This window comes from Camellia sinensis, chromosome 5 (assembly GCF_055761805.1).
Source record: "Camellia sinensis isolate YWXY chromosome 5, ASM5576180v1, whole genome shotgun sequence".
Lineage (NCBI taxonomy): Eukaryota > Viridiplantae > Streptophyta > Magnoliopsida > Ericales > Theaceae > Camellia > Camellia sinensis.
Window position 1 is genome coordinate 15,086,551 of NC_138965.1, and position 12,691 is coordinate 15,099,241.

At 33.7% G+C, this 12,691-nt stretch overlaps 1 protein-coding gene and 1 pseudogene across 2 annotated transcripts; one reads left to right on the top strand and one right to left on the bottom strand.

The window, feature by feature from the left end:
- The first annotated feature begins 2,035 nt into the window (after positions 1–2,035).
- Positions 2,036–5,114, top strand: LOC145791238 (G-type lectin S-receptor-like serine/threonine-protein kinase At4g03230 pseudogene; annotated as a pseudogene).
- A 383-nt stretch (positions 5,115–5,497) lies between these two features.
- Positions 5,498–9,220, bottom strand: LOC114310938 (G-type lectin S-receptor-like serine/threonine-protein kinase At4g27290). Of its 2 annotated transcripts, XM_082868280.1 has the most exons (7): positions 7,897–9,219; positions 7,319–7,444; positions 7,041–7,198; positions 6,750–6,960; positions 6,434–6,671; positions 6,205–6,355; positions 5,498–6,021 (listed from the first exon to the last, which is right to left on the bottom strand). In XM_082868280.1, exons 1-7 carry the CDS (start codon positions 9,182–9,184, stop codon positions 5,716–5,718), a joined length of 2,478 nt encoding a protein of 825 aa, XP_082724406.1. In that variant the 5' UTR covers positions 9,185–9,219; the 3' UTR covers positions 5,498–5,715. The 2 variants fall into 2 exon arrangements, with proteins under 2 accessions (XP_082724406.1, XP_082724407.1); XM_082868281.1 differs by lacking the exon at positions 6,205–6,355 and having other exon boundaries at positions 7,897–9,220.
- Positions 9,221–12,691: the final 3,471 nt, after the last annotated feature.

The following is a 12,691-nucleotide window of genomic DNA, read 5'->3' on the forward strand; positions in this document are numbered from 1 at the left end:
TGAGGACAACTCAAGTAAGTCTCTAAATATCATGCCTTCAAACTTTTTCCTAAGCTCAAAGTCTAATCCATTCTGGGCTAGTCTTATGACTTCTATTTCAGGCATATACACATGACATCTATTTTGAGCTTTCTTAAGCCTGTCAATGTATTGTTTTACACTTTCTCCTTGTTTTTGTTTAAATTTTGACAGGTCTACTATTGTCACCTCAGACTCAGTTCTAAAGAATTGAGCATGAAACTGACTTTCCATACGGACATAGTTTTCTGGCAAGTTAATAAACCATGTAAATGTCACTTTGGATAGAGAATGGGGAAAGAGTTTCAGCTTTAAATTATCATCATAACCAGGTTCACCACATTGAAGTATGAACCTGCCTACGTGCTCTATGGTTGACTGCCTTTTTTTCCCTGTAAACAAGGTAAATTCAAGAATTATATAGTTCCTTGGAATGGGGGTTGTTTTTTATCCATGAAGGGTATGGGCTCCTAAACATTGGCCTATTTGGCCTTCTCAGGCCTGGGCCATACAGTTCTTGTATAATATTTATGATCTGTTGTCTGTTTGGCATAGGGTCATGGCCTATCTGCATTTGTTATTGCCCCCCTCCATAAAAGTCTTGTTGCAAAGGAGGAGGTCCAGGCCCTCTAGGCCTTGGTTCAACAACATTAGGTTCCTGGTAGTGTACCTGATATGGTGGTTGGTATAGTGGTGGTGGTTGATATGGTGGTTGTTGGTGTAGTTGTGGATACGGTAGTTGTTGATAGGGTGGCTGTCGCAACTCTTGTTGGAATGAGGGAGGCCTAAGTCCACTCAACTCTTGATAAGGTTGTTGGTGCACATGTTCTTGCACATGCTAAGGCCTCATCATCTCTGGTTGCCTTACCCTTTGGTCCATTAGGTTATGAGTACCATCTCTAGGGCCTTTATTTGCCTGTTGTTCATACATTGGAGGCCTTTGTTGCCCTCCAGGTCTAGGCCTTGGCCCCATGTCATTGTTATTAAAATCAAAAACTAAGTTTGGTGGGTATCCTTTCATTTCATTTAACTCAAAGACAAGATTTGAATTAATTCTCTCTTTATACTCCTCTTCAAGTGTGGGAGGTCTATAAAATGATACATGCTCATTTGCAGGCAAGGTAGGCCTTGATATGTAATATTGTGGAGTTAAAGAAGGACCAAGGTTTACCTCACTCCCTTGAGCTTCATCTCCGAGTTGCCTTGACTGACTTAGCCTGATGTTATGCTTCTCAAATTCAGCAAGGACTTCATCAATTGAAGCCTGATTTTCATGTGGAGGCAAACTTGCAAGAACTTTACTCACATGCAAAACTAGTGCTTTCCTAACATCCACTGGAGAGCCACTTGTCTGGCCTTCTATGAGTACATTGTGGCCATATCTTTGGCCATCATCCTGGCCAGCCACTGAATGGCTGTCATCAACATTGTCTTTGACTTCTTCATCATAATTTTCTCCTAAGACAGTGCTATCAAAAGGCCTCTTCTTAGGATCCCAATGCATCTTTAGGGACTGATCAGTTTGTTTTTTCTTAGCCATTACTCCAAATTAGACAAAGTCCCATTGGACATGCCAAAATATATTAGCAAAAATCTAGTTTAGGTGCAATATTGACAGTCAACAGACAAACCAATTCTCACAAATAGCAAGATCAAGCAATGTGGTTGTGTGTCTTAATGCCTTGACAGGTTCAAGAACTTCTTTGGAGGTTTAGTTCTTGAAGAAACACAACAAATAAAACTAAATTTTGATTGACAATAATAAAACTTGTTTCCTAACCACAAGGATCAAATTACAAGTCCTTTAACACTACAATCGACATAACTTAATTACAAGAACTGCTAACTGCTACTACTATTGTTACTCCTAATTACAAGAACGGTTACTCCTAGATATATTAGACTACTACTAGACTTCTCAGGTTGTGAGTTGATCTATTTTCTGTCGTTTTTTCCTTCAAATTTCCAGCCTTTGTGGCATTGATCATGCTACCCATATGCTGACACATGTCCCACCATGGAGCAGGTTACTTTCACTTCTCGAATAATTGCCTATGATCTCCACAACTGCTTGTAATTGCTTCCTCTGTTGTAGCCTTCTTTCTCTCTTTAATTTGTGCAAACGAACCATGTGCCTTGCTTCAACATACCCCTGAACTCATGGCTCCACTTTTGGGCCACGTTTGGCCATGTTTCATCACATCATCAGACAAATCGACAGAAGAAACTGCCTCTACCACCTCTGTACATGAAACTGTTTCTTTAACTGCTTCGCCCTTGTCACCTATTCTGCATTTTGGGACCCACATCATATTACCAAACTTGTGGCCTTCACTTCTACCATCCACCGGATCAGTTCTCTGTGCTTTGATATGCTTGTCGACAGAGAAAATAATTTTTAGTGCCAACACTTTCCCAAAAGAATGGTCTGCTCTCGAATTTGATAGTCTTTGAGAGGGATGACTTGATGTGTTTGAAACTTCTTCGGTGTTAATGAGAACAACTTCATCATGCCCCATCAAAGAAGAAGATATCAAGCCAATTGGGGTGACTCTACCCTTTAGGAAGCCAAAGGCAAAATTTTAAAATGAGATGTTTTATATTTAAATAGGGGTGACTCTACCCTTTAGGAAGCCAAAGGCAAAATTTTAAAATGAGATGTTTTATATTTAAATATTAATTTTTATTATTTTAGTTTCATCAAAATTAATTTTTGTTACTTTTTCTGATGCAAAATTAGTAATTAAGCTTTTTTTTTTTTTTTTTTTTAAATCAAGTTTCTATAACATATCATTTTCAAGGAAAAATTGCAAATACACTTAATCTTTCTTGTGATATAGTTAACCATAGATAGAACTTTATAAATTTTAATTTTGAAATACTTTTTTCTAGAAGCATTTGTTATGGGTATAGTCAGTAATATTTTGTAAGCAATACTTGCATTTGAAAAATAATCTAGATTTTTTAAATATAATTTAGTATGTCAATTGGTGTATTTTCCTTTCCTAATATTTGTATGAATTCTTTTAAAATTTTTAATATGGAAAAACAATCAATTTTGTAAAAATCATCAACCAAGGCTTAACTCTCATCAAATGGGGTCGGCTGCATGAATTTTTTTTTCTCCACTCGATTTTATCCAAGGCCATTTCGTTAGTTAAAATGAATACCATTTTTTCAAACTGCCATCATCGAATTTTAATTTTTTTAAATTAAATAAAAAATAAAGGATAATTAAAACCGGCCAAAAAATAAAAAAAAAAATTGGGATTTACAAAAGAAGCATTGAAAATGAGGAAAATTGAAAAGAAAATTTGAATCTTCTGCGATAATTTTATATTCTTCTTTCAACTTTCAAAGACATTTGGCTTGATGCATCTTTTCTCCATATGAAACTTCATAAGTCTGTAATGTTGTCTTTAAGTAGTTGTAACATAAATCACTGGTCATGGTTGCACCTATTGGAACAATGTCAGATAGAGCAACATAAAAACAACAAGATACAATTAATATATGGCAAAAATAAAAAATAAAAAAAATTGTTTGCTTTCAAGCTAATTCTAGCAGAAGATCATTCTATCAATTATAATAATAATTCTCAGGGTATATTGGAAAGAGGACAAGAAATAGTTGTGAAACGACTCTCAAAGAATTCTAGCCAAGGACTTGATAAGTTCAAGAATGAAGTCATCTGTATTGCCAAACTTCAGCATTGAAATCTTGTGAAGTTTCTAAGATGTTGCATTCAAGGAGAAGAAACAATGTTAATCCATGAATATATTCCCAACAAAAGCCTGGACCATTTTATATTTGGTTTGCTCTTTTCAAAACTATAATACTATATATACCGCAACTATTCCACTTTGAGAAGACAACCAGCAGTCGTTCTTTCTTTATTTTTTCCTATACTTTTTTTTTTTATGTTTTATTTTCGATTTCGTAGAAACCTTTTGCTTTATTTGATAATGAGAACAACATTATATGTGGTTTTTATTACATGTGCATTTGCATGAACTTGGTCTTCCAAAATTTGGGATTTCCATTGAGGAATCCTGTTAAATTCATCCACCAAATTAGCAAGAGTGTGGACTAAATCAAACAAAAAATTTGGACAGATCAAAGCCAAAGCACATTACTGGATTGGTCGAAGCACTTCCACATTATTAATGGGATTGCACGGGAGCTTCTTTATCTTCATCAATATTCTAGGCTGAGAATTATTCACAAAGGTCTCAAAGCTAGCAATATTTTGTTAGATATTGACATGAACCAAAAAATATCAAATTTCGAAATAGCTAGAAGTTTTGGAGGAAATGAGACAGAGCCAAATAGAAATAGAATGATTGGAACATAGTAAGAATCTGTATGATATTTTTTGTCTAATTCACTTATATTGTTGCTTCAAAATCTAGTTTTTCATCCTGTGCTTTGTTGCAGTGGGTACATGTCTTCAGAGTATGCAATAGATGGGTTATTTTCAATAAAATTGAATGTATTTAGCTTTGGTGTTTTGGTGATAGAGATTGTGAGTGGGAAGAAAAAAGAGGTTTCTATCATCCAGGCCACCACCTCAACCTACTTGGCCATGTAAGTGTACCAAGTTTAGAAGTATTCTTATATTATATGCATGTGTTCTAATACGGTTCAAGGATCTTCTGTCTTCAAAGTTTTTTGTCCCGCCATTTCAAAACTCTCGTAACTGAGTATTTTGAGACAAATGAACGGTCGGATTTGGGGAGAGAGAGTCTGATACCTCCCTCATACTGCTAATATTGTAGTGGATTGTTCAGGCATGGAGTCTCTATAAAGAAGAAAAGTCATTGGAATTGATTGATGAGGCTCTATGGGATTCATGCTACCAAACTGAAACGTTGCGATCAATCTATGTGGGTCTTTTATGTGTGCAAGAATGTCCAGAGGATAGGCCAAGCATGTCATCTGTGGTTATGATGTTGGGTAGTGAAATTGCATTGCCTCAGGCCAAACAACCTAGTTTCTTCACTATAAGAAATGTTGTTGAGCCTGGTTATTTGTCAAGCATGGGAGCAACAACTACGGGCAATGAAATCACTGTTACTCTGTTAAGTGGTCAATAGAAATTATACAATAATTAAGGTGAAACTTTAATCATTGTTTGTGGTTACAAGTTTACATGCGCACAAAGTATCGAGAATATACATATTGACAACATGCGCACTCTTTTCTGTAGACAAATTTGTCACATCATTCTATATAAATTTTCTATATAATTTTTATGTTTGCATATCATTACTCTTTGTTTCATAACTAGTTCTTGTTTGCCTACTTGTACACATGAGATGGAACTTCATTTTAGCATTTTTATTTCTCAATTTGCTTAGTCCAAACACATTACAATGTCATATGCAATATCTGTAGTGATTAAGAGATACGATTTCACAATCTCTATATTCAGATACATATGTGAAACACCATTCAAAGGCTACAATTATCCTGTAAGTTTTATGGAAGAACACAACATATTATATGTATTAACTTTGAGCTTTTTACAACGATTATAACACCTATATATATATATATATATGACAAAAACCTTAAAATATACATGCTATATGGAAAACTTCCAAAAACAAACATTCCTTTCACATTGTGTTCGTTAGCTAAACAGACTTAAAAGCTTTCAACCATAACAATTAAAATATCACTAGGAATTTTCTTCTATCGTGCCTGTACCTCTATTGTGCTGACCGTGTTGGCTGAACATTGTTCAACATCGCTTCCTATTGACTCTGCTTTGAGCAGATTCCTTTCAGTGAAAAAACCAGGTTGTTTGGGGTGAGTCAGTGCACCTTCTCCGCCCAACATCAAAACCACACTTGCCATGTTAGGCCTATCCTCTGGCCGTTGTTGCACACACAATAAACCAACATGAATCAAACGCAACACTTCAGGTAGATTGCATGAGTTTTGTATTGGTTCATCAATCAATTCTCTGGTTCTGTCTTCCTTGTATAATCTCCATGCCTGGACAATTAGAAAGACTTTTAAGCGATTGTTTTAATTTTTTTTTTACAGAATGACGTTGTTGAATTGAGCCTTTCTATTAAACACCCTTTGAAATGGTTCTAAATTAGTTTTAGAGATATCATTGCTACATCATTCTGTAACTTTCTTTTGTAGGATTATATTATTCAACTCTATGCTTACATGCCCAAGAAGGTTGAGGTGGTGGTCTTGGTGATAGAATCCCCTGTTTCTCTTCCCACTCACTATTTCTAATACCAAAACGCCAAAGCTAAATACATCAGATTTTACTGAGAAGAGTCCTTCAATCGCATATTCGGGAGACATGTAGCCACTACAGAAAAAAAAGAACAAATAAACCAATTTATATAGTTGAAAGAGAATTTTTTTGAATTGGTTTGAAGATTCTTACTATGTTCCAACCACTCTTCTCGTATTTGCTTGCGTCTCATTTGCTCCAAAGATTCTGGCTAAGCCAAAGTCTGATATTTTTGGGTTCATTTCATGATCTAGTAGAATATTGCTTCCTTTAAGATCTCTATGGATAATTCTCAGTCTAGAATCTTGATGAAGATAAAGAAGCCCCCGAGCAATTCCATTGATGATGTGGAAGCGCTTAGGCCAATCTAGTAGCATCTTCTGTGATTGATCTGTTCAATTTTTCACCCAAGTTAAACCAAGCTTCTAGCTAGTAGTTAACTTCTCGAGTATGTATAGGAAAGTCATACCGAAAATAAAGGAGTCCAGGTTATTGTTGGGCATGAATTCATATATTAACATCCTTTCTTCTCCTTGAATGCAATACCCTAGAAGCTTTACAAGATTTCGATGCTGAAGCTTGGCAATGCAGATAACTTCATTCTTGAACTCATCGACTCCTTGTTTGGAATCCTTTGATAGCAACTTCACAGCTATTTCTTGTCCCCCTTCCAATATACCCTGAAAAATTATACGACATTTTTGTTCGTTTAAACGAGTTCGGATATTGAAAACTCTTGTTAGTGTATCTATATTGTTACCTTGTAAACAGGGCCAAATCCTCCCTCTCCAAGCTTATTGTTGATTGCAAAGTTATCCGTAGCTTTAGTGATTGTAACCAAGTTGAATAATGGTAATTCTATGTCTTCATTCTTGGATTCTTTATAGTAACCTTGTTCAGGATGACCTATTGTTCTTCCTGCAGAAAGAGGGTGTTGAGAACATTTAAATGAAACAATTTGTTCAAAACAAGTATACGTACATGCTAGAATACCTACAGAGGTGAGATATTGAAGCATTATTGACTAATTATTATTACCTTCTCTCTTCTGCAACTCCTTCCAAATGTACAATGAAATGGCCAGGCCAAGTATAAGTGTTGCTATTGAGACTACTGAGATGATTATGATCGTCTTTGCCTTGTTCCAATTGTGGCCAGCTTGACCTAATACCAGAACAATTTAGTTAAAATCATTTAAATTTGTAGAAACTAGGGAATTCCAGGTGGGTTATAAGGGATTTATGGTGAATTCATCCCAATTTATCTACTCAAATGAACTGTATGATCAATAAAGACGATGCAAACTCATTGTGACTCTCTCTTTTTGTTAATTTGAAACCAAATTCAGACACGAGAATTTATATATCAAGATTCTTTGTGGAAATTAATATGCATATATTAGCATAGCTGTGATTGTTTGCATTATGTGTAGTGTTAGATGAGTATAGAAAACTAAGAAAAGCACAGGTTACATATATACGATCAAGAATGAGCAAGATAATGAATTTGATCATGCAGATCCTGATTCAATGAGACCTAACATGTTTGGAGGACTAAATTTGAAGAGGGCTAAAAATTTTGTAGCATCAATGCTCTTAATGGGTAAGAATTCTTACCAAATTCAGAGGCAGCCATTCTAACATAAAGATCTTGGCCATTTTCAATTACTCTGATATCAACAAGTTCATCAAACCAAAGCAAACACCCACTTCCCTCTCCACTTACATCCAAATTAGCATAAGCCACACACGAGCAATTCTTCAAACACATGGTCTCACATTCCTTAAGGGTCATGGTCACATTGAACCATGAATTTTCTGTATCCGGCACTTTAACACCGGAGTACTTCCAAAACTTATCTCCATTAACACCGCTGCAATTCAAGGGTGTTCTTCGAACACACCCATTTGACCAATCCGTACCCCAATCTTTAGGAAATTTTGGTTCAAATCGCTGCAAACAACCGCATTCTGGGGAGTTATTAACAGTACAGAGACCATAAGGACCGCAAAATGCAAAAGTATCGCAATTTGTCATCTCTGTAGTCAAGTGTTCAACCCAACTGGTGGATGATCCTTCTATCCATGTCATGCGCCTTAGAACACCATCCCGATTCATCACCATTCTTGTGACAACCGAGCTATTGAGAAGATCGTAATTGAAATAAGTCTCATTCTGATTCAACACAAAAGTGAAATTGTAAATGGGGTTTGAAGATATAGTAGGCATTCCACTGAACCGGACACCATTCCACGGCCCTGATCGAAACACCTTCACAGTGTCCTTCCTGAGAAAATACTGTGGAAATCCATGAACATCCATACTGTATGTATAATCTCCTCGAGCTGGATCATCACTGCTCTGCCACGACCACAGGCTCATATTAAGCCCAGTTTCATAGTGAACTCCAAACTTCGTACCGGGTAAAAATGTGTCAGTCGGATCGTCAAAACTCTGCCATAAATAATTCTCCGGGTTATCATCATCAGCATTTCTCAGAACAAAATTCCCTGATTCCAGGAGCTCTGCAACTGGGTTTTTGCCGGGTTTTGTCAAATTGGGAGACCAAATGGTACTTTCTGTACTGTTGAGGAGGATGAGAACGCCTTGTTGGGTAACCATTAAAATGCCCGACGAATCGGTGACAGGGTTTTCTCTGTTGGCAACCCATACAACAGTCCTGGAATCATTAGATATCTTGTTGTACCATATGCCAACGTATCGGTTTTTGGAATTTCCAGGGCTGAAAAACCCGAGCGCGAAGCTTCCTCCAATGGACACTATTGTGTCACCATCTTTATCTTTAATGGATTGAGTTGTGGATATTGTGTTCACTGCAGTGGTGGAGATTACTAAGATAGAACAGAAAAAAGATGAGAGTAGTAGATTGGCAGTGGAATCCATTGAGGACTTGTTTAGTTTCTTCACAATTATGATGTTGTATAAAATTCAAAGGCTTTATTATTAGTTTATACCAAGTCTTCCTCATATTTTTCTTCACAATTATGATGTTGTATAAAATTCAAAGGCTTTGTTATTAGAGCAAGGATCCGAGTAATTTTTTCCTAAAGTTTTCTAGAGTGCTACATTGTGTGGTTGAGATTTACTGACAAGTCACATCAATTTTTCTGACGTGACTTGTCAGTAAATCTCAACCACACAATGTAGCACTCTAGGAAACTTTAGAGAAATTTCACTTTAGAGGATCCTTGGTGTTGTTATTAGTTTGACAAATTTGCTTTCCAACTTTTCTTGGTGGGACAACTAAGTTTATTATGAGAAAACGCCAGGCGTTGAATGAATCTCACTCTCCATGGGAGAGAGAGAGAGACTTGTTTAGGATTCCTTAACGTTTATATTTATATTTATTGAATTTTTAGAAACTGTAAAAAAAATTCATTTGATTTCTATTTTTGTTTTTAAATTTCATAAATACAAAAAAATTGGTTTACACCTGTTTAATATATATTTTTCCGTTTATGATTGTTATTAATTTTCTTTTCTTCCTCTATTCTCTCATGTTTTCTAATGATCATCAATTGCTCATCGCCACCCATTATAGATGACTTCATCGGTTAGTTATCTCTTGTTGGGATGATTATTCAGTATTTCTGAAGTATGGACACGTGGTGTTCTATAAGGTTTTGATTGGTAGAGAGGGATAGGGGCCCACAATTTATGTTGGGATGGAGAATAACATGAGGGTTAAGTAATTGGTAATTGACTTAGAGTATGACCACGTGGTGTTCTGAGATTATTAAATAATTTCCCCTCTTGTTGACACCAATCAACTTCTACTAGTGGCAATCACCTTTGACTACCAACTTAGGGAACTGACTTATCACCATCTTAGACCATTGACAATCACTTTCAATCATCACTTCACATAGTTGGCAACCACCTCTCGCTAGCACCTCTAACACTTTCATCAACCACTCATTTTCACTTTTTTTTTTTTTTTTTTTTCAAAATGAAATTTAAAATACTTTTATACAAAACATATTTTCAAATTTTGCCTTTATTCAAAACAAACAAAAACATGTTTAATATGTTTTTTTTTTTATAAATTATAAATATTACCAAACAACACCTTAACATCAATACTAATGATTACCAAACCACACCTTAACATCAATACTAATGATTACCAAACCACACCTTAATTGTAAATTACCAAACCACATCTTTCTCTAAAGGCACGAGTTAGGACTAATGATTATTTTGTTAATGTGATTTTACTGCCTTAATTCAACCTTTTGAGATGTCAAAGTTTGGCTAAGATAATTAATAAAGATAAAAATATTAAAATAATTAATAAGATAAAATATTATTTCTAAATTATGATCATTTTTTTCCCACAACTATTAAATTAACTAAAAAAAAATAAAATCAACTATCATTTTAAATAATTTTTTAAAACTATTTAAAAATAATTATAAAAAAAACTCAACTAAAATAATCTAATTTTAAGACGGATAGTTTGCTCTCGTAATTCTCTCTCTATAACCAAGCCGACTAGAGCATGTGGTTGAGTTTTTTTTTTTGTTTTTTTTTTTGTGACTTTTCAATTTAAGGTGCTTGGAATTAATAATATTTAAAAATTGACTAAAGAAATTGTTGTTGTTGTTGTTGTTTTTTTTTTTTTTAAATAATAAAAAACTACTATTAATTCAACCTTTCACTCTTTCCTATCTAGGGCGGAGCCGAATAAGGCCTAGGGAGTCCCGTGTCTCTCGTTAATTTTAATTTTTTTTTTTTGTGATCATATATAAAATATATTTTTTTTCTTTAACATATTTTTTTGACTAAGAATTTATTGTATTATTCATAATAAGTAGTTATTTGATACTTTGAGAGCACTATGTGATATTATTTATGTAGAATCTAAACCAATAGTATAGTGAGAAATTTTATGAATCAAATATAATAAACTCATTATTTTCAAGTTGTTGACAAGTTACTTAGTATGATTTGTGATTTCTCATGCTTTGAGCATCACATAGGCAATGTCATATGGTACTCTAAGACTATTTTATAATTTCCATTCAAAACACATCATTTATAAACAATATTATCTCTCTAATATTTTCTGTCAAATAAAAATTAAATAGATTTTATAATAATTTATGCTATAAATGATGTGTTTTTATTTTCTAAAATTAAAAATTTTGATCAATAATTTTTTATGTTAAAATTACAAACTTACATTACCATTCCACACCAAGCTATTACACACTATTATAAAATTTTAATTTGTTCCTATTAATAATAATTTTTGATTTCTTATACTTAAATGTAACTCATAAAATTATTATTATCTTAATATTAATCATAATTTTTTTAAATAAAAAATTATAATTAATAAGTACCCATTTAACTTAATTTTTTAGTTTCGCCACAGTTCCATATCATCATTTTCTCTTCTAGTTTTCTCCGGTAATTCTCTGTCTACAATCAAGACGCAGGTGGTTGAGGGGTTTTTTTTTTTTTTTTTTTACTTTTCAATCAAGGTGTTTGGAATTAATTTTATTTAAAAAGTGACTAAAGAAATTATTTTTTTATAAATAAAAATTGATTTAACTCTATAAATTTTTTAACCGATAACAAATAATTTTTTTGATCTTTTATTTCTTTTAGCTAAAAATTTAATTTTTTTAACACATTCCTAATGTCTCTCAAAAAGTAATTTTTTTTAGCTCCATTCCAAACATCCTTTATTCTATTGTTAATAAAAAATACTTAGTATATTTATGTCAAAATTATAAGATTACGTATAATTTTTTAAAATCTAAAAGGTTAGTCAGTGTAAATTTACCTAAAAAAATTAATTTGTTATCTGAAATTTAACCCAATAAAGTTGTCATTTTTCAAAGAAAATAACAAATTTAATTTGACGTTTGTTATCTTTGAAGTGATTTTTTTACCAATATATCACAGTAAACCTTTGTTTGAGAAGAACTACTTTAGCTGGGTAAATTACACTGACCTCCTCTGAGGTTTACCTTAATTATAGGAATTTTCTCAATAGTTTAAAAAATAACACTGCCCTCCCCTACTTTTGAAAATAATATACAGATTTCCCCTGTTGTTAACTTGACGTTAATAAAGTAACAAAATCAGTGACATCAGACTACATAAATATGCAAATGCCCAAAATACCCTTGTTATCCTTTATAAAACTATACACCCCCTTGCTAACTATTTCCCTCCAATTCCCAGAGCACTTGATAACTTTTCCTCTTTCCCTCCAAAGTCTCTCTCTCTCTCTCTCTCTCTCTACAACATTGCTTGACATAGATGAAGATTTCATGTGAGCTCTCTCTCTTTCTCTCTTATAGTTCTGTGTATGTTATTTATAGGTGAACTATGTAAAAAAAAATTTCCTTTTTTTTTTTGGGAATGCAAGCATAG